Source organism: Perissodus microlepis, chromosome 18, assembly GCF_051167445.1.
Source record: "Perissodus microlepis isolate ML-2025 ecotype Zambia chromosome 18, ASM5116744v1, whole genome shotgun sequence".
NCBI lineage: Eukaryota > Metazoa > Chordata > Actinopteri > Cichliformes > Cichlidae > Perissodus > Perissodus microlepis.
The window spans coordinates 29,196,208-29,222,794 of record NC_140478.1 but is presented as its reverse complement, the minus strand read 5'-3'; the positions used below and the strand labels follow the sequence as shown (position 1 = coordinate 29,222,794).

Genomic DNA, 26,587 nt, shown 5'->3' with positions numbered 1-26,587 from the left:
CCAGACTAGTCTCAGTAGCCACATCTTTCCCCACAGCTTTTTGTTTGAGCAATGAGAAAACCTTGGACATTTTTCCTTGCTACGTCTGACTACAGGGACAGAGTGATGAAAACGAATGTATTAAACCAAACAACAAGCAGAAGATGATAAAAGCAGAGGAATGCAGTGAGAAGTCATCTCTAGCTTTTAAAGAACATCTGATTTGTGCTGCCAGGTACCTGACTGCTCCATGTCATACTGTGATTTAGCAGTAAAGTCAGCAAGCTTTAGGGTTTCTTTAGATCAGCGGTCCCCAACCCCCGGGCCTCAGACCGGTACCGGTCCGTGAGTCGTTTGGTACCGGGCCGCGAGAGTTGAGGCTCAGGTATGAAATGTATAGTTTTCAGGGTTTTTATCGGTTTTCAGCGTTATTTTGTTATCGTTTTTATCGTTTACTCGGTTTTCCTTGGTCTTTTCACGTGTGTTATGAATAAATTTTCTTTTTTTCATTACCGGTACTAGTTTTATTTTGTTGTATTTATCCGCGACACCTTAAAGGCCGGTCCATGAAAATATTGTCGGGCAAAAACCGGTCCGTGGCGCAAAAAAGGTTGGGGACCGCTGCTTTAGATCAAAGAATCCAGTAATATCTCTTGATACTTTTTAACTAGTGGCAATAACAAAAACTATGTATTAACACCATTTAATGTTGATACATAATTTCATTCATTTCATTTATTTATTTATTTATTTCACACTTGGTACAACAGATCAAACAAACCAACCACACTTTCTATCAGTAAAGCACTACAACCATGTGTGAAAAGGAGCAGGAAGAAGAAACAAGAATTCACAGATGCTTCTTGTTTCCTCAAACATGGTTGCATACAGTACTGTGCAAACACATCATTTCTCTGAGGTGACATTAGACATTAGGGAAATGGGAAATACATGCAGCAGTTTATTGAAACATGTAAACACACATGGAAATATGGTACAAATGAAAGTCATTAATTGGTATGACCACATTTGTTCTTCAACATAGCCTGAACTCTGGTTCTTGAATTAGGTGCCTTTTTATTCTTGAATGATTCACAGATCAGTGTTAAGTAAATTTAATAAGACATCTTTAAAAGATTACAAGAAAGTCTGGATGCTTGGAAGCAAAATACTAAGAAATAAAGACTTTTGCTCAGTACTGTAACTCCTTCAACACTGCATTAACCAAAGGCACACCTAACTCATAATTTAAGAACTCGCAGTAAAATTGTTTAACTCAACAACCATTTTTCCTCTCCACTTCAAGCTGGGCCGCTGAATCGCTGTGAACTCTAGTGAATGCGTTGCTGAATTTGAGGTTGTTTGAATAAACGTTTTTCATATTTTGGCTTAAAGCTACTGAAATGCTCCGTACTGAGGTCGAGTCCCTCTCCAAAACAAAGCTGTCACAGTAGGAATAAAAATATATGAAATGCAGGGCCACATGTGAAACAAGATCGATGTGATGACATTTTGGCGCAGCGTCTGAGGTGAAAGCTGATAGCAGGAGCATCCTGGTGGTTTTAGAGTATCATCTCCTCCTGTGGCCTGGGGAGAGGAGGAAGAGGAGGAGGAGGAAGAGGAGGACAGGGTGATTCATGACAGCTGGAGGAAAACACCTGCTGCTCAAGACACACGCATGCACGCACGCACGCACACACACACCTGTTTTCATATCTTAGTGAGGACATCTGATTGACATTATGCTTTCCCTAACTTTAACCCTAAAAAAATGAATGCCTAACTCATGGGGACAGGGACTGGTTCCCACAAGTATAGTAGCGTGCCAATTTTCTGTCCACACAAAGATGTCTAAACATGTACTCATTTACTCTCTAATTAGTACTTTGATGTAAAAATATGCATAAAAAGCTCCAGTGTAATTCCTTTAATGATAATCTATAATTTGATGATTTGATGAGAAGTCCACAATCCAGCCAGAATTTGTTGCCTTAACCTGAACCTGTTATCTAACTGTTATCACATGTTTCCAATTACTCGTGATACAAGTCAAAATCTCTGTAGACCATCGGAGGTTTCATTTTTTAATTAATTTTTTAGTTTTCATTTTTCTGTTGGCCCCATATGTATTTATATGTTATATCCAGAAATTCACAGAAATTGTTTATTCTGACGTCTCTGTTTCTATTTTTCATGCCACTGACTTGACATTTGTTCCGTCTTACTGACAGCATTCTCCTTAGTTGTCATTATTACTGATCAGACTTAGGCATGACAGTCTGCCTGTACTGTTTTTCTCCTGATTCGCTCTCATGTACTTGCTGAGGCAGCTCATAGTAGAGTGATCAGTGGAGAAGCCCTGAAGGGAAGGGATGTCTTTGATGTTTGAAGAAATAGCCTTTCTTTTGTTCAGTGAAACCTCTGGCTTTCCTATTACTACATGCAGCAATCCTCTCCTCAGGCGCTTCTGTCCCCAAACAACAGGAATCCGACTGGGGTCTGCAGAAGATGGATAGATCATATTTTCCTGGTGAGCAATATACTCTGGACTACTCGAATAATGACCAAGCAACCTTTATTTATACGTTGGAGTGAAAAGCGAGTGTAACTTTCTCCATTTTGGACCATCTGTTTCCTGGAAGTTTAGTAGTGTCCAAACAGTTTGTCCTACACATGTGTTATACTGTGTGAGAAAATACTCACAAATACACAAAAAACGTTTGCAGGAAGATTAATTGATTTTGCTGTGAATAAACTAAATATTAGACATTTAAAAGGTTTGAGAGGTTTGAACTTAGTAGTACTTTGACTACTCTCACGCTGAAAATAGTTATAATAACAGTTTGAATAGTATCAGCATATGAATTTGATATTCGTCCCCTGTATATCACCAGTAGTTACCCTCCTCTACCTTCATGCATTCTAAGTAGACTGTTACTATCTTTTGTAAACAATGATAAGGCGAGAGCATTATGTGGACATTTAGCAGTACTGTTATAAAACATGGTGGTAAATGTTGTATTAATGCTGCCGATGTAGCTTTGTAACATGTGCATTACACTTTAAAATTGATGCTTTTTAAATGATGATCCTAACACTAAGTCCTTATGCTCAAAATAAAAAACAATGCAGCTGTTGATGGATAAATGGATTGATGTGAAATTATATTGCTATCTGTATCTGAATCTGGAAAACACGGTGCCAGCTCCTGAGTTGAGGCGTATAGTACCTGTCAAGTATCCATCCCTCCCTACTCATGCTTAAAATGGAAAACATAATTTGATATCCAAATTAGTTTTTTCTTGTCTAATAAAACATTTGCACAATGTCTTGTGCTAACCCTGCGCAGTAGATGTTGAGACATGACAACAATGACCACTAGACGAAAGGTCGTCAAATGGGGTTTATACTCAGGACTCCATGGATATCTTCATTAAATTTCATATTAGATCATCCAGTAATTGTTTAGACTTTTTTAGAGTAATAGAATTCAGGGTAGCACAGAGAATAATCCTGTTGTTTTTGTGTATTTGTGCAAAAGTTCCTTCTCAACTTTGGTAATTATTGCCTTTGGATTCAAAATCATTTGTCCAGCTGTTGCGCCAATTCAATTCAATTCAATTCAATTTTATTTATATAGCGCCAAATCACAACAAAAGTCGCCTCAAGGCGCTTCATAGATACAGAGAAAAACCCAACAATCATATGACCCCCTATGAGCAAGCACTTTGGCGACAGTGGGAAGGAAAAACTCCCTTTTAACAGGAAGAAACCTCCGGCAGAACCAGGCTCAGGGAGGGGCGGCCATCTGCTGCGACCGGTTGGGGTGAGAGAAGGAAGACAGGATAAAAGACATGCTGTGGAAGAGAGACAGAGGTTAATAACAGATATGATTCAATGCAGAGAGGTCTATTAATACATAGTGAGTGAGAAAGGTGACTGGAAAGGAAAAACTCAATGCATCTTGGGAATCCCCCGGCAGCCTACGTCTATTGCAGCATAACTAAGGGAGGATTCAGGGTCACCTGGTCCATCGAAAAGCCAGATCATCATCAGATGAGCAAGTACAGGCCTGTACTTGCTGCTGTACTGTTATCAGTTTTCATTTTCCCTGAAATTGTGTAAGAGTGAGATGGAAGGAAATATAGAATAAAAATAATCAAAGCGTCTTTCTGTGAGAAGAAATCCTGCCGAGGCAGGCTGTCGTATCTGAGTGGGATCATAATCCAACACCCTGCATGCTGCAGAGCTAATGTAAAAGCTGCTGTGAGGTCTCCATTGTAGCTATCAACACTCAGGATCTGCAGGCAGAGCGATCGCTGATGTCAGATCTGAAGCAGCTGCTCTGCACGGTGAAGACTGACTCAGGCTGTGGGCTGTTGAAGCTGCTGTCTGCTCTCCAGGCTGAGAGGGGAGACAAATCACAGGCTGTCAGTACATTTTCATACATAGCAAGTCTCATTTTTATTAACTGTGATTCAGCCACATTCAGTCATTTTCTCTTATAGTCAAAGAAAACAGTTAAACTCATGATCCCTAAGACGTTAAAATTCTGTAAACAGCTGCAATTTATTTATTTTTATTTGGATTTGACTCTGAAGCTGACAGTCACATTTGATCATAAATGATTGTTTATTTGGTCACATGTCCAGTGCATGTGAAATCATAAGGCTAGGAATACACCTAGAGTAAAGATGTTAACATGGAGTAAACTAAAAATGATGAAAGAGAAGAAAACATTTTTTGGTTGAAATCCAGCAAGTGTTGGACATCAAAGTTCAAGATGCAAGGACGGAGACAGCTGCTAATTTTCGTAATTAAGTGCATTTAAAAAATTGAGTGATTTGCACAGTTTGCAGCAAAACTCTTTCTCAGTTTAAGCTGTATTTCCAGAAATGTGCAGAGATCCTGCAGATGTCTGGAAGTGTCTGCTTTCCTTGTTTGAATTCCACAGAGGAGACTTAGAGGAGGTCAGATGAGTCCACAGCAGACAGGAAGCAATTAGCTTGGAGTTGGGATATTGAGCTTTAATTATGGTCTCACAGATGCAAACACATGCCACGCACAACCTCTCCCCGTCCCATTGGCCCTAAGCATGCACAGAGGCTTTGGTAATTTAGTGCTTAATTTGTTATTCCCTTATTTCGCTGCCATTTTTCTCACGGTTTGGTGAAATGTCAGTGAGTTTCCCCGTCTAAATTTTACTACGTTATCATCAAAAGCAAAACTATGTATTAAAGAAGAGGTAATTTAAAGCCAAATTGATGTTTTCGTGTTTCTTAACCTGTCATGAGTCATGTCTGCATCCCGTTATATTCTTGTTTTATTTTGAAAGTCTTGTTTCTCTGTTCATTGTACTTAGTGTTACTTTTCCCTGTGGTGTCACTCCAGTCAGCTGGTTTTCCCATGTGTTTCCACTTCCTCTGATTACCCTCTGTGTGTATTTAGTTTTTGTGTGTTGATTCAGTCGTTGCCAGGTTGTCTGTTTGGTTTCATGTCATGTCTCAGAGTTCTTCTTACTGATCAGGTTCGTGTTCATGTCCGGTTTATTTCAGTTCCATGTCTCTCGTCACAGTTTTCATAGTTATTTAGTTATTTCCCAGTTTAGGTGTCAGGTTAGGTTTTGCCATGTTCACACTTGCTTTGTTTTTGTGTTCACGTTTTATCAGCCAAATAAACGGCTCGCCTTTTGTTTAAACTCGGTTCCGTCTCCTACCGTGTCTGCATTTGGGTCCCACTATTCACTCAAAACACAGTCAGCTCCCTGCTGACCGGGACATGATTGGCATTTCTGTTGTCATAGCATTGTTTCTTTAACTACACCTTTTGTGTCTGTGTGCTTCGCCTGTTACTTCTAGTCACATCCTATTTTATTTTGGTAATTTGTTTTCCTTGTTGGTTTCCTTCCGGCTTTTTCCCTCCTTAAAAATTTGCCTTTACCTGCCTTTAATGGCTTCACCTGTGTCACATTAGTAGGTATTCTTTAGCCTATTTTTAACCTTTTTGCCTCACTTATTTCCCTTGTGCTCCTTTAATCATTTAAATCTTTGCTTTAGTTTTACCATTTTATTGAATTAGCTTTTGTTTATCCCAGAGTGTTTAGTCACCTTTTGTTTGTTTACAAATAAGTTTTGGATTCAACGTTTGTTCCTTCACTCACCCATGTCTGCATCTGGGTCCTCATTCTGATATATCATAACATGTCTAAGAAGTTTTCACACTATTAATTTGTAATGTCAGACACATAAGGCTGCACAGATGGCATTCTCATTTATAGAAGCATAGATGTTTCCTTCTTAAGTTACTTTAAAAATAAAGAAAAGAAAAGTTTGCTTTTGAAAATGTCCAGTAAAGAAATTTGTGTTGGGAGGATTACATCAGCTTTACTTGATTTAAAGTAGTTAAAATCTATTGCAATAGAGTATGTGTCAAACAGTATGAGCCAATACCATTAATATGGCTGTCTATCCAAAAATATGCATATATGCCAGAACAGCAGATCAGGGTTCAGGATGAAGTGTTTTTCTCTTCTTTTAGATCGAGGTAATCCTCAGCTGTGAACAAAACAGAGGTCGTTTTTGTTGTTGAATACTGCCAAAGTAATTTTATGTGCTAGAACATGCTGTAAAGCATAAAATGATGGAGCGGGCAGTGATGATATCAAGCTTTCTGCCTGTGACCTTTGTCACCTCTTCAGCGTTCACCTCGCTGGCAAACGGCACTTCCCACCTCTCTATCACACTTATCTGAACTCACCTGGGAGCTTTGTGGAAAACTGCTTTTATGTCTGTATTTTCTGGTTCAGTCCTTCAGCTAGTGGGTTTAATGATACAGTGATATGTCTGGAGGCCTTCCCCATGTCCAGTATGTCTTATAGATCAGCGGTCCCCAACCCCCGGGCCACTGACTGAGTCATTTAGTACCGGGCTGCGAGAATTGAGGCTCGGGTGTGAAATTTATAGTTTTCAGGGTTTTTATCATTATTTTTTTTTTAATCGTTTTTATTGTTAACTCTGTTTCCCTGGGTCTTGTCCCGTGTGTTATGAGTAAGTCTTCTTCTTTTTTGGTACGGTCCGTGAAAATATTGTAGGACATAAATAGGTTGGGGACCGCTGGCATTTAACACTTTGCTCTTCATCTCCATACTATTTACGCTCAAGTTCTCTGCCATTCACTTGCCTTAAGAAATGTCAATTAAACATTTATCTTCAAAGAATTTACTCTTCAGCCCCTTAGTTCACTTTTTCTAAGACCCCACTAACATGGGCTGAGGGATCAGTCAGTGACCCACTGGAAACCGGAGCGTGCTGAAGAAAAATGTGAATTGCTGGAGGCTGTTTGCAGTTACTGTGAAATCAATTGCTGAAGCACCAGTGACATATTCCTAGAGACTAGTCAGTAATCCCATGACAGGCTGTCTAGGGGTTGCTGGCAGTCGCTAGGTAAAACTAGTTGTAAAGATTTATACAGTGTTGTGCTGGAAAACTTTCCTTTAGTCACAGATTACCTGTAGTTTGCATGAAAGATGCCGACTTGTCTGCAGCACTTGCTCTGCTTAGCGAGCGGTAGTGAAACTGAGAAAAACGGGACATAAACCGGAAATTGAGACTATTCATGTTTGCAGATAAGCTGGTGTCTTCCTTTCACGGAATGGCCAGCTGAGGCATTTAGATGCTAATCAAAGCAATCACAAAGACGTTATTTTGTGCACCACAACCTTTTGGATCAACTTCACCTAAACACAGCCAGCAACCTTCAGCAACCACTCCCCTGCTTACACCTTTCTTCTGATTGGCTCCTCCTTGCAAAAAGATGGTTTTGGTGGTAGATGGGCGGGGCCTATGTGCTAAAAGCCACAGCTGTTTGTCTAAAATAACCATATTAGGAATATTGCCAGTGAAGAGCAGTCTACAGAAAATAAGGAAAACCTTTAAGATTACCTGATACATCACTAAAAGGAAAAAGAACTTGTTTAAAGCCTGTTTTATTTAAAAAAAAAAAAAAAAAAAAAAAAAAAATGCACAGTAAATTGCACCTGTTGTATGTTTAACTTTTAATTTCTGATCCCTCCTTCTCTTCCTGCCCTGCACTCTTCTTCTTCATCGTCATCATCAGTGGGCTCCAGACAGACGAAGGCCTCCACCTGATGAAGATCCTGGCTAGAATGGCGAAAATCCAGATGACTGATTTCGCTGAGCTCTCGTATGTACAGCTCTGTTTTTTAAATCTTCTGGTTACACAAAACATAGTGCACTCACTGTGTTAATGCTGCTTTTTCTTACTGGAGTCTGAGGTGAAAATCACAGTCTAACCTAATGTGATGTTTTTTTTTTCTCAAAGCTTAAACATTTCATTTTCATTTCATAATCCGCTCCTATTGAGAAATGATCAAGTCACACCTGTTCCAGTTCGGATGCCAATAAAGAAAGTCTGTTTACAACAGAGCTAGAACACTGGAGGTGACACGTTTCCTGCATGCAAGCAAAAACCCTGAAATAGAAGCTGAACACTTTCTTATTGAAATAAAGCCTGTCGTTCAGTGATCCAGAAACAACCTAAAGCTTCACATCTAATCACTGCAAGTGTGTGGAGTAAATATTTCTCCCAGTCTGATTCACTGGTTTAAATAATGTGTTGATCATATCTTTAAAAGCGGAGCAAGAGAATACCACGAATTGACCACAAAGTTCTTGCAACTTGATCATCAAATCTTAATCCACATGTTGAACCACATGGTAAGGATATCCAGCCAAGTTGGGGATTTGTTCACTTCTTTTCTTCTTGTTAAAACACTTTAAGTCTCAGTGCTCAGATTTATCATGAGCTGCACCACAAAGATCTGATTTAAGCCCCTATTTATTTCCATTGTATATTCTGCCATTAGATCACATTATTAGTAGTTTCAAAACCATTTCCAGTAATCTGTATGCCGATGACGCTCAACTGTATCTCTCATACAAACCTTGTGAATTATCTGTTTTAGTTGATTGGTTTAATGCAACTAATAGTTGGATAGCAAATAACTTTTTGCAGTTTAATGAAAACAAGACAGTCTCTAATTTATTTATTTATTTTTTTGCTCCAATAAGTATTATTCAAATTGGACAGTGTCTGGGTTTTTTCTCATTCACTGTAGATGCTAACGCGGAGAATCTTGGGTTAGACTTTTAAGAAATAGTGCTAAACTCAGGACTGCTGTCTGAAAAACTGAACTGGAGATGCTCGTTCATGCCTTCATCCTCTTCCACTTAGACTGTAGTAATGCTCTGTCTAAAGCAGGGGTGTCCAACTCCTGGCCCAAGGGCCGGTGTCCTGTAGGTTTTAGATCTCACCCTGGGTCAACACACCTTCAAGACATGTTGAGGAGGTAATTTAGCCATTTAAATCAGCTGTGTTGGATCAAGGACACACCGAAAACCTGCAGGACACCGGCCCTCAAGGCCTGAAGTTGGACACTCCTGGTCTAAAGCATCAAATAATCTCCTCCAGTCTGCCCAAAATTCTCTTGCAAAGGTTCTTATGAATTCTGTCATGTCTTACCATTGTTAAAGCATCTACACTGGCTTCTAATCAAATGCAGGTGTCAGTTTAAAATCTTGATTCTTACTTTTATGGCCTTTATGTCCAGACACAGCAGCCTCCCTTCCGCTAAAGATGGAGCAGTGTGTGTTAGCTCGAGACAGATGATTCTGTCATGTTCCTTATCATCAAACTACTGTAGAAGACAAGCAAATATTGGATTAATCTGAGCAGTACAAATCCTAGCTGGGAAGACATTGTTGTTCTGTTTTTTCCATCACTAACCACTGTGTCCCTGAGGGGTCATTTGACTCATTTACCGGCATGGTTTAGCTCTTTTACAGGTAAATACAATGATTAATACAACTTAAAACCAGGTCCTTATTTACCCCTTACTCAGAAATCGTCTATAACTCAAACTCGTAACTATCCCCACTACCTGCCTAACTCTTCATTTCGCTTATCTTTACACCAGTTCTTCGCAGTGTGTCTTTGTTAACTAATTTGTCCTCACAATCCAAGTGCGCACACCCACAATTCAAAGCTTCAGCCATGTGTTCTGTTCTAGAAGCTAAAAATAAAAACATTTAAATGCTTACGATGTCGTTTAAAGCTCTCTTTGCCCTGTAATGTAGCGGCGCCTCTGGACATGTAGTCCTACCAGCTGTCAGGCAGCCAAACCGCTGAATAGAAATGAGAACAACATCAAGAAAACACTTCAGTATTTTTCAGTTCAGCAACACTTCAACCTTCTAACAAACAAGAGACCGTATGAGCAAAGATCTGTAGATGACTCACAACATCCATAGTCTGCTTTACCGTCTCAACAACAACCATTTCGTACCTGTAGGCTGGAGTGGGCAGCAATTTTCTCAAAGGGCGAGCATCACATACTAAAACTCTTCAAATATTCCCAGTAGAAGATGAGCAGCGTCGGCTGCTCCACAGTTACCCTCCAGCATGACGGATCAGAGAGGGCAAACTGGTGGGATCAAAGCAGAGTGGCAGAAGGCATTAAAATCAGAAGTGGGAAAAAAAAGGAAGGGAAAACAGTGCCCTTACAGACTAGAAACCCAAGGACGTCGCCTTATTTTCATTCTGTCAACATTTTTTCCTGCTCTGAGGGGGTAATAAAGCAATGAGCGTTGTTGGTCGACGTTATTGACGTGTTAGAGACGAGCAGCCGTTGACTACAATCATTTATTAATGAGAATGAACTCTGCCTGAACTCTTTCTCTCCATGTGCCTTTCTGTTTTTCAATCATTCTGTTATTCGTTTCTCCGTCTTTGCCTCTACCTATTCCTATTTCGTCTTCCCTCCTTCAGGTTTCTGCTTTCTTAGTTTGTCTCAGTCTGTATGTCCTTTCTATATTTCTGTAAGTAACTTTATGCCCCCTCAGCACCTCCTCGCTTTCTCTCTCCCTTTCAGTCTTTCCCCTCCACAGGTGACTTTGCATGGAGTATCAATTGAATTCTCAATGCTCTGAGCTGCAACAGCAAAACAATTGCTACTGTGGGGGTTTGGATATGAACACACTGTTGGGGATTATAGTCAGCCTACAGACGGTGTTTGCTGTATTTTATCTGTGAATAAACATGTGTCTGGTCACAGTTAAATAGGATTTTACAGCCTGAGATTGATCATTGAAATGTGAAAATAGGTGAATTGCAAGGTTAATTAAAAACTTTGATCTCCTGACCATTCCCTTAATTGCTGAGATCTGAGAACATTGAGATATTGCTAAAAACCCGGAGGTCCGCATCTTCCGAAGGCTCTTTATTACACAAACTAACCCAACTCAGGGTTCACTTACTTTTTACAGAAATTTGAACCAATAAGGAAAAAGCGTGCCTCTGGCACCATTTCCTGAGGTAACCAAAGAGATGAGAGACATCTTCATGGAATATGGTACTAGATGAAGTTAGGATAATAGGCAGGGCTCCCCCAGGTTATTTTTTTTGCTGTACTGAACTGCCATTCCACAGCACTACATGAGTCAGTCGACACTGAAATAAACCACAACAACAACATCCATCTCTTTACCGAATGTTCAGTGCTCTTCAGTCTCGTGTAAATATAACGGCAGATTGCATGTTGATAACAAATACAGCCTGGTCCCGGTCCACAGACCGATTGGCTCGAGGACCGATTGGCAGGCAGACGGCTCATAAGACAACTGGGACGTGACGTCATTGTAGGGATCCTGACAGCATTGGAAAATAGAAGTGATGAAGAAAATCGAACACTTGGAATAGCAAATACTCACACGTCCTGCAGACGAATAAAGACGCAACTGAGCAAACAGATCTTCAGTATTGAACCATGACTTCATTCAAGGGCATATTCAGCAAATGGAGATTGATCTTTTGCAGTGGCTGTTCTGAAATTATCTGTCAGATATCTGCCTGATTATTTCCATACGTGTTGTGTTATAAAGCATAGCAGGCATCAAAATTCATTCAGTCTTTAGGCCTCAAATAACATTAATTAACAAAATCTAATGCGTTGAGTTTACCTAAACTCTGGTCTGTGTAGTTTTCTACAGTATATTGGTGATAGTTATACTAGTCCAAATGTGAAATTGTCAACTGTTTATTTCAGATATCAAATCCTTAAAGGTGACCAAACTCAAAAAACATCAATCAATCACTAATCCACTCCCTTTGTTATTTTAAAAATGAGATGGTGAGATAAAAACCTGTATATGAATTCTCAGTCTGTGTTGTAAAAATGGTAGAATGAAGAATACTTCTAGCCTCAGTTGTTCACTTTTTCGAGTGTGGTGCACGATGGGCACAATATAATGTAACACTCAGCTGAACAGGTGGAAAAAGATAAAACTGAAAGCTCCGGAAACAAAACAACAAAGTTTACTAAAATGCATTTTCCTTTGAAGTTTAACGCGAGGACGCTAATTCACAGTTTATTTGGTGCTTTGTAGAATTAGTTTGGATTATTTGTTATCTTGTTAGTACAGCATATTTTTTTGGTGTTGGTTTTTCAGTTCATGTTGGCTGGTGTTTGTCTTCTAAGAGGTGAAATTTTGACACTGTTAAATGGATAGAAGTACTAGGAAAGCATTGCTTTTTATACTTGCATTGTACAGTGTAACTCCATTCACTGTTGATAAAGCAACGTCCAAATTGAATTGAACTCGGCCTGGGTTGAAGGGAAGCAGAGAGAGTAGGAATCCATGTCTACAGTCTTCTATTTGTGAGTGTGTGTGGACAGGTGGGGATTGGGTGGCTTGGGGTCGCATGATACACACACACACACACACACACACACACACACACACACACACACACACACACACACTTTCTCTCCACCCCCTTCGCTTGGCCCCCGTCGTTGCTTGGCACCTTGCCGTGCTGCTCGGCTGCTGCATTGAGTCCCTGGGTGGCCTGTACTGTTCCCCTGTTCTAATGCACCTTTTGTCTTTGTTCTCCTATTCTGGGAATGAAAGAAGGGAGCTATACAGTGGGGAGAGTGATGGATAGGAGGCAGAGAAAACGAGAGAGCGACAGAGAGAGAGAGATACAGAGAGCGCAAGGGAGGCAGAGAGAGGGGGAGAGAAATCCAGGGGTCTCTTTTGTTGTGAGCGCAGTGAAAGCCCAGCAGGGGGAGCCGCCTAGACAATTTGTCAGACGCACCACGCTTATTTTCCAAGGCTGCGCGGCTCCTCGCCACTGTGGCAACAGCAGTCACCTTAAATGGAATAAATAAGCTCAGGAACATAGGGCTCAGACTGACACTAATTTCTCAGCCTGCCTGTGGTTTTCAACACCATACTCCGAAACCGCACTAAAAACTGGTGGTTGTAGATAGTTTAAAAATATCCATTTACTTGTATCCAATATCATATTTCCCATTGCATACATTCAATGATAGAAATCTCATCTTATTCTGTATGCAGTCTTTGTAAGTCATCCGAACACCTTTTATGGGACCGTTTTTCCATCAAATGCAAATACGAGTGAATTATCCCTGCTTTTAAATTTACCCTCAAATACTTTTTACCTTATAAAGTTTTGTGGTATTTAAACAGCTTTATTTATTATATTTAGGTAAACTCAGTCATAAAATAAGTATTGCATTAGAAATACTTGATCTAATATCCCTCTAGTAGCAGAGTTCCCTATTTCGCTATGAGCTATAAAAGTATTTGAGATAGCAGTTGTAGTATTTATCTGTTCAGGCTCTCGGTATAGGTGATAAACTTGTAGCTTTTTCTTATTTGCCTTAATGTCTCGTTACAGTAGTGTGGTAGAGAGAACATGCTGTATTATTATGGTTTTCATAGATTATCTGATTTGCTTTTATCAGTTTGAAGGACAGAGCGAGGCTCTGTGGTTCTCTGAGAAAACTCATATAGCCTTGGGAGGATTTTTTTTTTCTTTATTTGTATCAGCAGGAACTGTAAGATTATATATATCCTGTCAAACATGGCATATAGCAGTGGCCTAGCTGAACCTGCACCTATCAGGTCAGTTTCCTTAAACTAAAAAAAACCTTGAAAAATTTTTTTTTTTTTTTTTTTTTTTTAAAGCAGTACAAACTTTTAAGTGATATATAAATTTATAACCTGTGAAAATGTCCAGCTGCTTTATTGAGCCATCTTAATTTGAAAAAATACTACTTCTGGGTTTTAAATACTTTTGATCCTTCTTGGTTTATATTAGATGAAGTTTGTTCAAGTGCAAAAAACCCTTAACTGTTTCTGTGCAACAAAGTAGCTTTGGTTCACAAAAAGTGAATTACAAGTCACGACCAGAGCAGAGTTTTAGTAAAAAGTATTTTTCTGTTTAACTCTTCACATATATCATCTTAATTGACATGACACAATAAATGTCAGTCAGTTATATTGTACTGTGATAGGAGCACATACCTAGATGGATGGGAAGTTTTCTACATTTTTAAAAATATTCTCTTTCGCTTATCCTTATCCGGGTTGTCGGTAAAGGGGGTTTGGGTTTGGTTTTGGTCCTTTTTCGTTTTTTTGTCAGAAAAAATATGTTTGCTATTAGAAGCTGGTGTTAAATGTTTAGTTCCACGAACTAACTTTATTTTGCAGAGTCCTGTATCTGCCCCTCATACGCCTATAACCTATAACCTCTATCCACTGCGCAAACTTCATCCATTTACCGTGCAGGGACACTGCAGACACCTTACACAGCATCAGCAGCTTAGTACAGCCCCAATTCCAGAAAAGGCTGGATGTTTTACTATTTCATGAAAAACTTTTGCTCCGTTTAAATTTGACAGCAGCAACACGTTTCAAAAAGTTGGTACAGAGGAAAGGCTTGAAAATTAAGTGGTACTCAATGAAACAGCTGAAGGAAAATGTTCCAACTAATTAGGTTAATTCGAAATATGTCTGTAGTATGATTGGGTATAAAATTTTATCCTGTCTTCCTTCTCTCTCAGCCTGGTTCTGCCAGAGGTTTCTTCCTGTTAAAAGGGAGTTTTTCCTTCCCACTGTCGCCAAAGTGCTTGCTCATAGGGGGTCATATGATTGTTGGGGTTTTCTCTGTATGCATTATTGTAGGGTCTACCTTACAATATGGGGCGACTGTTGTTGTGATTTGGTGCTGTATAAATAAAATTGAATTGGATTGAAAAAGAACATCTTAGAGAGGCAGAGTTCCTCTGAAGTAAAGGAGGGCAGAGTATCTGTAATCTGACAAAAATGTCTACATATTTTCAGAATAACGTTCCTCAACATAAAATTGTTAAGATTTTAAATATTTTATCATCTTCTGATACATAATCTAAATATTCACAGAATCTTGGTGAAATCTCTGTGCACTAAGCAGAGAGCCAAAAATCAATATTGGAGCCATGCCACTCTTTGGACCGTTGGGTAGGACTGCATTAAAGACGAGGATGATTCTTTAATGGAACTCATTGCACAGACTCAGAAATCACTGTTCTGTGGACACATGAATCAAAATGTATAGTTCTTTTTGGAAAGCATGGAAAGCACCATCCTCAGGACTAAAGAGGAGAGGCACCATCTGGTTTGTTATCAGCCCTCAATTCAAAGGCCTGCATCTCTGATAGATTGTGGGTTCATGAGTGCCTATGGAATTAGCACCTTGCACATCTGGAAAGGCAAAATCAATGAAAGATCATTTGAAATTAGATCAATATATACGACAAGCCTTACATATTTTAGCAAGACGATGGTAAACCACATAATGCAGCTATTACAACAGCACGACTTTGAAGGAGAAGAGTCCAGTAGAACTGGGCTCTCCTACAGGTCCAGCAGCTGGTCTCATCATGTCCCAGATGAGCAGATGCAACACAGCTGTAAACATGTCCCTGCCCTGACTTTGTTGACATGAGTTTCTGAAATCAAATTCAAAAAGAATTTTCTCAGCTTAAACATTTGCGTGTTTCCTGTGTTCTGCTGTGGATAAAATGTAGGTTTGTGAGATTTGCAAATGATTGCATTCTCTTTTTATCTATGTATATAGTGTCCTGACTTCTTTGAAATTGGATTCGTATATTAAAACAACAAAAGTATCTCTGAACAAAGTAGTCATCGACCTGTGAAACCTCAGCCACTGAAAAGACAACAAAACTTCCCTTTTCTAACAATTTCCTCTCGGGGCCGCAGCCAGAGATCAGCAGCGGTTCGACGAGCCTCCAGCAAAACTTCCAACACTGGCAACGTATGAATCATAAAAGTGAGCCTACACACTGTGCCAGGACACAAAACAAACCTGGAGAGTGACTCACACCCTTACATTTCATTTGGAACAATTCAATACTGATTAGATAATACTGACAGTGAGCACTTTCAGCAAAACGGCCTTGGAAATGTTTTTAGCTGCCACGTTGGCCTGGTAGTGGTTGAGGGCAACGCGGTGAGCGGGAGGGAAGTGCTGATGTGGGTGGCTTCTCAGAGCCTTTGACTGTAGCTGGCTGCCGGATAATGATGGCTCTTGTGTAACCATCAGTGAGTGTAGACTAGAGGTTTTAAAAAAAATAATTTATTTTATTGAAACATGAGGGTCTGGGTGATGTAATGTCTGTGTCTGAGCTGAAGGTCCATATCTAAGAGCTGCCACTAGGAGGAGAGAGTGGGCCTGAACTGTCTGGATGTGAGGATGATGATGATGATGATGACAGACTGGATACAAACTGAGGCCATAGGTGTGAACACTTAGTGTTTTGTATCATATTTTATATCATACCTTTCTAAGAACTGTCACAGCGTTTGGCACAAATCAACAAAATCACAAAGGATGTGTCTCCCTCAAAGCAAGCAAAGTGAAATAATAACTCAAATAATAGTGAATGCATTCAAAAGCCGACACTTTCTTTTCCTCCAACTGTGAACATTAAGGTTCAAATGAAATACCTCTATCTTATTTACCCCTTGGGCACTTGACAGAAAACTCGCACACCATATAAACTTTAATCTGCAGCTTCTGTCCTGCAGAGTCCTTCCACAGTCCTTTTTCTGTGCTATAATAATCCAACTCGTTATCACTTCATGTTCGATATGCATATACATTTCAGTGTGTATTATGGTCTGTATGCAATTTTTTTTTCTTGTCTTTAAAAAAAGTGATTATATTAATGTCATTACTCTTGATGGTGAAACTGGAGCTGTTTATATAGTTATATATATTGACTTGACTCTGACACATCTGATCATGATTGTAAATTTGTGCGTTCTGGCTAAATGGACAGTAAAAACAACAAGTTAACACCAGCTCTATTTCCAAAGTGTTTTTAAGCATGTGGTCCACACATTTGTAGGTTTGAGTTTCTTTTCCTTCATATTTTTTTCGGCGGATGATTTTAGTTCTTTGTGTTTTCTGGCATTGTGGTTTTCGCCCTTAATAGTTGTGTAATAATGTAAAGTAGTCCTGATTCTCTCTGTGTTATGTCAGGTCACCTGCTGCAGTTCCTTTCAAGTTCTCTGTGTTCTTGTGCTTAGCTAGTTTCTTTTTCTCCCCCCCCCCCCCCCCCCCCCTATTATTATTATTATTATTATTATTATTATTTTGTAGTCTCTGGTCTGCATTTAGGTTCCCTCTTTGAACTGAATCCTGACAAATGCGACTGCTCATAACTCTTAGATTTTAAACAGCTGACTAAAAAGTCTGTGTACTTCTCTGACTACTGCAGAGAAGTATCATATCCTGCACAATAAGGGTTTTATTTTTTAAACAGAAATGCACTTCTTTCTTTCTACAACAACAAATGTTTCTATTGCACTTTATTTTTAGAGTTTCTTGTTGTTGTTGTTGGCTATTTCTAGTTTATATGGTCACATCATTTAAATATATAGTGCTGTTTGTTGTTTTCATCTGAATGATATGATGGCTTTAAATGTTATCTAGAGCATTAAAGTCTTTCAGTGTGTAAAGTACTGTGTAAGCTTTTACATTTCTTAATCACTAAATTTGTTTGTTTTTATACTGTTCTGTTGATTTATTTCAAGATTTGCCGACCTTAAAAATATGATTTTAGCTTTTCAGGCTCACTTTGTTACGTTTCTCTTCAGTGAGGTACATATTTTCTTAAGGTTCAGTCTTCAGGCGCGTTCAGGTGTTGTTATTCCTTCAGTCAAAGACTAAAATGATGTTTTAGCACTTACAGTATGACAGGGTTTGCTTCAGTTGTCAGTCATGTAGTCAGGGTCCCTGTCACTCTTTTGTTCAGCTGGGAGCGTGTTTGATTTCAGTTTAGCACACCAGATATATCTGCAGTGCATCCACCCCCACCGCCTTCCCTCCGCCTTTGCAATTAGTTATCATGATGCTGCTGCTGGATGCTTGTTAGATTCAAGTTTATATTAAAGTGTGTTGCTCTACAGATTGAGAGACGAGGTGTAAGGCCAAAAGCTTTTAGCATTGCGATCATCAGAAACAATGTGTCAAAAGCTGCGTTAATACATGTTGTTGTTTTTTTTTTTTGAAAAATGATAAATTGAAGCAATAGAAGATGTAAAATCACCTCCTGTGCGCTTCTTTTGCCCGGTGAGTGACAAGGTTATTTACAAGGTTCAAAGTCGATGTGGTGTCTTTGTGCTGGCGCTGCCCTGGGTAGCAGAGGCCGACAGATGGATATGTGATCAACTCAACATGAGCGATTTTACCTCTTCATCACACACGGAGAGTGTGCCTGTGCCGGCTGATGAATCACTTCATAGATGTGACAAATATATCGGCCTTGTACCTCGGAGGAGAAATAATGGTCGGAAAAATGAGCTGCTGTGTTGTGTGGTGTTCCTGGGACAGACTGACTCGTTTTGTAATATTTTGTGTCTTTGGCTGCTAAGTTAACATGAAAGTACAAATATGTGTAACATGGTGAAAACACGGCAGCGTGTAGTGGAAAAGTAAAGGTAAATTTACATCTTTTATTGAACACTTCTATCACATGCGTGGATTACTAATTCGACTTCATCTAATTAGTTGTCGTTGCAGCTTACATGTTAAAATAATGTAGAATTACTGTTGCATGTAAAACAACATGTGAATATGAGTCTGCGCTTTTCATGTTTTTCTTTGATATTCTGGCCTCTGGGCTCAAGAAACCCAATTAAAATCCCACAATAACAGTTTTAAATACTTCATGATAATGTTAAATGAAGGCTCGTCATCCAACTTTTACAAAGGTTTGAAAAGTAAACACTTTGAGGTTTTTAGAGTGTAGAGACTATGGCTAAATTGGTGTGATTACAAAGCTTTGCTGTACTGTACTCTTTCGGAGACAAATCTTATATTTTTTACATTGATTTCGCTTGTAAATGCATGTGAACATTGGTTCAATAGGTCTATGCATGCAGTGCATTTTGTACAGAAGTGCAAAGCACAAAGGAGTACAGAGTCAAGACACATTATGTGCGGTGGGCTTCTGTACAAAAGGTGAATCTGCTTTTATTTTGCACATTTCTCTTAATTATTTTGCTGATCCTTTTAGTTTAATTATTATAATAGAAGAGGCCGACCCCACAGTCTGCAAAATGCACTCAAAAGCACCAATGAAAACAATTTAAATCCATCAATGTGAAACCACTTTGAACACCTTTTTTCCCGGCAGCATTAGGATAGGACCTGCTCCATTAATGATGTCACCATATTTTATAACAGTGTTGTTACAGCAGCAGTTACTTCCTTTAGCGGCGCACAATACATCCTGGTGGGGGACTTCGTAATATATCTTCCTGCTGGGCCTTTAGTCTGAATTACAGCAGGAAAAACAAAAGGTTAATCACATTGGGAGACTCCGCTTTGCCTCTGACCACCCAGCTTCTCTGCGTCTCTCCCTCAGTGTTTCAATTTAAGCTGCTTTATTGGAATAAATGTTGGATGAACAGGGTAAAAAAGCTCTTTCCAAAGCACCCTAAAAAGGACTACATATGTCTTTTGCTTCTTTTTCTGCTCATATTCTTGCCTTTGTTTTTACTTCTTAGTTCCTGTCCCCCTGAATTTACATCTATCATGGCAAAGTGCATCACAGTCACCATATATTGAATCAAAATGTAAATGTATTATAAACCAGGCAGCTGGAAATGTGTTTGCTCTTCTGAGAATCACATATCAGAGTATCCTGATTCTCCTTTCTTCATTTCCTTGCGTGCTTAAATGCCGGTGGGCGCATTACATTGAGATTCAAGAGGTTATCTCGCTGTGGTGATGGGGATTGCAGCAGCCTAAAGGATCGCCACAGGTTGAAGCATTTTTTTTTCTCAAGTGCATGTATGGCTGAGCTTTAATGAGCAAAACTTCTTATCTGCGGGTGTCTGAAAAACAACACCTAGCCGCCAAGGGAAATAGATTCAGAAGATGCCTTTTGTAAAGCTTCTAAATGTGTGTATGTGTGTCTTTCACAGGGTGGTGGGCCCGGCTGTGACCTTCAAAGTGAGTCCCAACGCTCAGAACGTCAGCACTGCAGATGTGGCCAACGTGGCTGGTAGGTTCTCCTTGGCTGAGTAATGTTGTCTTTATACTGACAGAGGAAAAGACAACCCATTATCATTGGCTTGCTGCTGCACCTGAGGCCCCAGATGAACATTTTTCAAAACTTATGACTCCTCCAAGAATTCTTTTTTCTTTTTCCTACTGAGTATTCTGCCACATCCACGCAGGCACTTTGTGGCAAGTTATTCAATTCCTTTGTGTTCACTTTGGCTAAGTATTTGGTACTGGCCCATTTTGAAAGAAAGCCAGCTGGGTTTTCTGTTTTGTTACAAATCTTCAAGCAGCCATGTTTGCCTCCATCATGGAAATCCATCCGAAGAGTTGGATATGTGCCTAAATAAACAAGCTAGAAAAAAACAAAACAAGACAGGGACACCAGATATTTGTTGTGTTTGGAGAATGAGTTATTTCATTAATGCCACACAAAGAAAAAACATCAGAAGTTTTCTCACAAGGAAGAATCAGCTTTTGGACAACTTTAAAGCCAACCAGCCAGCATGATTAACATGGTTATACTAAATGTTGCTGTAATAAAGCATCAAAGGGCTACAGCCTGTTGCTGTTTTTGGATAAAAAGCTTAAAATACCAACTGTACGCTACTTGTTTAATGCCAGGTTGTTCTAAGAACCCAGGGCTAGTGACTTATGCATGATTTATAACTTGGTAGCAGGCTATGGAGTATGCATGCAGTCTGCCATACAAAACTATCAACACATCAGATGATAGCTGATGGTTTCCCTGTTTGCATAATTAAATGTTAAATGGGACATAATAAGATGGACAATTAGTATCCTATAAATAACTAAAAGGTACAACTGCAGTAGAGTTAATGAGTCAGTACATAGCAGGAGATCAGCCAGTACTATTTTTTTTTTCTTGCCTTCAGATTCTGAAGATGCATAAGCAGATTTCTGTGTAAAGCTTAAACTTCCTTTGACTTGCTCGTTAATGTGCCACTTGTTTGCAGTTTCTAGCTGTTCCTAACAGGTATGTTTCTCCACAAACTTTTTTTTTTTTTCAAGAAATGCATCTCATTAAAGAAATAAAAATACAATAGGGAGCCTAATTTTGCCCCTACTTGCCTCTGCTAAAATTACCATCTGCTGCCTTTGTACCTTTCTCTCACATTTAGCTTTCCCTGAACATGCTCACACACATTAGACTGATTGCAAGTAAGTTGGAGGAATAATGCATGAGTCACCTCCTCTAAAATGTTCAAAATGACGCACTTACAACCATACATCACATTTTACTTTTTGGAACTCACACAGAGAGAGATTATTTACTTTTAGTTAAAGAGTCAACATCATAAGAATTAAGAACATTTCAAATAAGAACACTGGTATAAAGTGAATTTTTCCATGTGGAAAAGGGACTCGGGTAGCAAAACAAAGGTTCTACAGGATCTCTGTATAAAAAAAAACGGCAATCACAGGTCACGATAAAAAAAAAAAAAAAAGACATTTACCTTCGTGAAGCATTTATTAATCGATGCTGAAGGAACCAGTGTTTTATTTTTAATCGAAAAATTGCCACAAACTCTTCACATGCACTAAACGGAGGTGGCACATAATGGGTTCAAATGAGTAATGGGTTAGATGCCGTCACCGCTTAAAGGTAAAAGCTTCTCCTCCGAGGTCTTTGTCGCCAGTATAAGGAGTACCATCTCAGGTGGGGGTGACAACACCATCACATATTTTACACAACAATCACAGTAGGTGGCCTGTGGAAAATGGTGCTGTTTTTTCTTTTTACCACTGTGTTTCAGCTCAGGTAAGTCTGCCCCAAAATGTTCTTTCCTAACCTTCATCAGCTAGTTTCAGTGTCTAAGCTGAACGAAATGGTTCAGGTGTTTGAATAACTCTAATAATCACTGAAATATTGACAAGATTGCCTCAGTGGTCCAACAGGAGACTCATATCCCAGTCTCCAGAGTGCAACTCTTTGTTTTTAGCAGCTCCACCCCCGCCACTGCTAATTTTATTGGTCTTTTGTGCCGCTAACTCGTATGAACCAGCCAATTTGTGTGTCCAAGACAACAAACGCTCTAATTGAATTTTGTTTCTGTGGTGCCTGCACATAATGTGAACACATTACAAATCATTTCTATGCATTCTAAAGTTGAGAGGTCATAGTCACTTGACTTTTTTCCCCTGTGAAACCAGGCTGGTTTGTTGGATAGCATTGATGGATTGAATATGGAAGCTTGATGTGGAGTCTGATCTTTGCCTAATTTGCACAGTTTAACACAGAACTCTGTTTAGAAAAAGGGTAATAAATGCAAAATTATCAGTTGTAACTATTGCTAATATCATAATAGGTGTAATTTCTGTTGATTGTGGAGAAGATTGAAACAAGCAAAATCAGGTGTGTAAATGTTTTCACAACTAGGATTCAAGATTTTAAAGGAGGGCAGCGTTGTGAGTGCAAAGTCACTCGTTGTCAGCAGAAATTTGTTGTCTGCCACCTTCTGCTTTCCAGAGCACACAAAGGACGTTCCACCTGATTTTGTTTCAAGATCCTGTGACTCAAAACGACTCGGTTCAAGCTGTTCTGTCACATGGAGAGGAACTCTCTGTCACAGTGCAATTCAGGGGTAGAGACATTGTGACGGTGTGTGTGCATGTGTGTGTGTTCAGCAGGCTACAGTGTGTGACTCACAGTAATGAGGCGAAGGTGTTGATGAAGTGGGGAATAAAGAAAGAAGGAATGTTTGCCATTAGCTAAGCTGTCAGTCCAGAGCGAGAGAGGGGACATTCCTGATATTCCTTGGGTCCAGTTCACACACATGCAAATATCACCCACAGTAGGAAATCGGACCAAAGTAAGTTAAAGTAACCTAAATGAGTATTTTATTTTTAGTTCTTATCCTGCTTGATAATTGCAAACCCACCTCCTTGCATGGGCACACGCTTTTGCGTTTCTTTTTACCCCAACCATACACAGACGCGCACGCTGATTATGCAACGGCTTCTCTCCTGTTTTTAAGTGCTATTGTTGGCGTTCTCATTTCCCGCCCGCCGCGCCCGGTGGCTCTGCGGGGTCACGGATGAGACTCGATTGTTATTAATGCAAACATTTGACAGAACGTGCTTGAAATGAAATACGGCGTCCTCTCAGCTAAAGTGCAATAATGTGGGCGGGCCATCTTTAAAGTGTCGTTTGTCATATTCAACTAGAATATCAATCCATCCCAAAGCGTACATTATCCCCCCTAGCCGTGGCTTATAGTGCTTTTCTGAAACATTAAGCTTTACACGGCCATTGTAATGACGTCGTTTTATCATCGTTTATAGTCACACAGCAGCAGAGGGGAGAGAGTGGACTTCCATCTCTTAGGTTGAAGGCTTATGGCAGCTGTGTTTAAAATCGTTCCGTTTTATTTGATCAAATCTGTGCGAAGACCTCATTTGTTTGCCAGAAAGATGTTTAAAACACAAAAATTATGGTGAAAGGAGGATTCACATCGTTTAATGTGGGCTGTAGAGTGCATGTGCTGCTCTGGGTAATTTGAATATCCACAATTGAATCGTGAGAACGCTGAAAACTGACGGAGGAGATATTCAAAGGTTTGAAAAATCGAATCAAACGTGAGAATATCAAATAAAAATCAACCACATCAACTCAAACCTGATAAGCTAATCACACTAACTTCATTCATTATTTTAGATTTTAACATTTAAAATCTCATTTTTTTATGATTACATTTTAAAAATATATATTTTCTCAAGCATAGGCAGCTACATAACTACATAAATTAAACATTTTGCATGAGGAAAAAAATCATTTATTCCTTTTAGAGTTGCAATTTTCCATTCTCATTTCCACTTCATTAATAAAACCACTCAGGCATAGCCAGGTGTGTAAATCCACTTCTTTTAAGTTTTACTGTCTGTTCTATTATTCATTTACCGAAGAAAACAGCATAAATATGAAGATGGCATAAGAATAAGGTGTGTTGTTGGGGTTGTAAGAGTTTATATTTACAAAAAGAACACTGCACCAAAATTCTGCAATTTTCTTTTAAGCATTATCGTAATATGATTGCTGTTTTGTGACTGATGCATTAGCCTCTGTAAGTAGATGGACATGTCGACATGTCCATCAGGACTTTTGGTTGCCGTAGTGAGTCTGCCTATTAACCGTTCACACTTGAGCAGCATTTATTCTGCACGCAGGTAAAGAATCCACTCACAGAACATTTACTAACACCCACTGGACATTTGCCTGACGTTTAATGAGTTACCTTCTAATTTTTTTTGTGACAAGTGACAAAATTTGGCTACTATGGTTGCTGGAAATCCCCCAAAATTAGCTTTTGCCCCAGTGGCCAAACTACATGGTTCCCCTGACACATAAATACACATAAATAAAAGAGATGATATTAGTAGGTGTTACAAGTGACTATATAAGCCTATAAAATGTAAAAAATAAATAAAAATTGTAAAATATTTTGAATCTAGCGTTGAGCTTTCAAGTAGATGTAATTGGAAAAAAAACATACTTAACTTAAATTGTATTATGTAAAAATCTTTTAAAGCTAATCTCTTGGATCCTGTTTTTCTTACACTGGATTGGTTCTGACCTCGGCCCCTGGGTGCCAAAAGGTCCGATTAGTGCAGTCAGGCTATCCAGACCTGTTGTTGCATTTTAAGAAGCCACGTTACCACTTCTGTCATGGGCGCCCATCCATTGTGAAAGACTCCGAGGCCACCGGAGGCCATTGTCAAACGTGGGGGTGGATGTCAAGATGGTGGGCAGCGAGGTGGTGACCCTCATTGTCCGGCCGAGGGTGGGCGGGAGGACCCAGGGGCTACTTGCAGCGGTGCGTCACGGTCGTGAGAACGGGACCCTGTGAATAGGCTGGGGGTCAGGGTCAGGACAGCGGGCAGCTCAATTAGCACTTAAAGCAGAAGGAGAGCAGCTGAGATAGCCTGATCCTTCACCGTCTGTTCGCTTGACTTCTACTCTCTTTTTTTATTCTGCCAGCAGTTGTTTTTGCCTACATGCTAATAATGCCTGTTGGTGTGAAGATAGTTACTCACACATGCCGAAAAGCTTTGCAGTCTCAGTGATTGTTCACTGTTAGGACAGCTTCTGTTGATAGTGGTCAGGTTTAGACTCTTCTGCCTTCCTTCCATCTCTTTTCCCCCTTTTTTGAGTGAAAGGAACCCTGCTTTGTTAGCTGCAGACAATAGGTGGCTGCTCAGTGTTTTGCTTTTATCTCAGAAGGATGGTTTGTGTGTTGACATGTAAATAATTTCCTGACAGAGGTCACTATGAGTTAAAAATGGGAGAAAATATTGATCATTATGTGAAATAATTATTATTTCTTGTAAAGCACATTTTTCCCATATATAACATATAACTGAAATTTATTACACAAGTATGTTAAATAGAGAACCTTGCTTAAAGTTTGGGCCAATTACTTAAAACTTTTTAAAATTAGTTTTGTTTTACATTCTTTTTACATTCAGTTTCATTTAGTTTTAGTTACTGAACAGCTTAGTTTCACTAGGAAACCTGGTTTGTTTGTTCCTTCACAACATTAACCCTTCACAGCCTGACCAATGCATTCAAATGTGATGGCAAAAATGTTTTTATTTGCAAACATGCTCAATCTTTTCTTCAGATGTCAGATGTCCTCTAGCTAGAAAGTAAAAGCTTGTTTTATTTTAGAGTGTGCAATGCATGTCTACCAAAGCTGCATCAAAAGTGATCTGATAGTTCCTGATTCTGCTCTGAATCATTGTTTCGAGACTTATTTCGTTCTGATGAACTCACATCAGAAGTGCCAGCATGGACACTTTGTACTCCACCATAAATGTTTCTCAAGTGCTGGGCAACAGCGTGCAGCTCTTTCAGTCGGCGTACTCGGTAGCAGGCATGGCGGCCCATTTCACCGAAGTGGATATTTAAACTACTTTGATATTTGGTCATAATGCAGGACCTTGGAACATTTGCCTGCTTCTCCCAGCCTTTTCAAACAGTATTAATTGCAGCACACGAGAACCACATAAAAGTCAGACGCAGATGTTAAGGGTATTTTCTATACATCAAGCCTTAATCACATTAACAGTACAGCAAATTTAATATTTTATCAAATTAAATCTACGGTGTATCGCCATGATAATAAAG

General features: G+C 39.4%; 1 protein-coding gene across 2 annotated transcripts in view; it reads left to right on the top strand.

Annotated features, from left to right (window-relative positions):
* The window catches only part of LOC146368110 (receptor-type tyrosine-protein phosphatase N2-like), a 217,722-nt gene that overhangs the window by 54,745 nt on the left and 136,390 nt on the right, over positions 1 to 26,587 (top strand). For both annotated transcript variants that reach the window (XM_084911857.1, XM_084911856.1), the window contains exons 10-11: positions 8,095 to 8,181; positions 20,361 to 20,440. In XM_084911857.1, the coding sequence (XP_084767983.1) occupies positions 8,095 to 8,181; positions 20,361 to 20,440 (167 nt within the window). The remainder of the gene's footprint in view (positions 1 to 8,094; positions 8,182 to 20,360; positions 20,441 to 26,587) is intronic.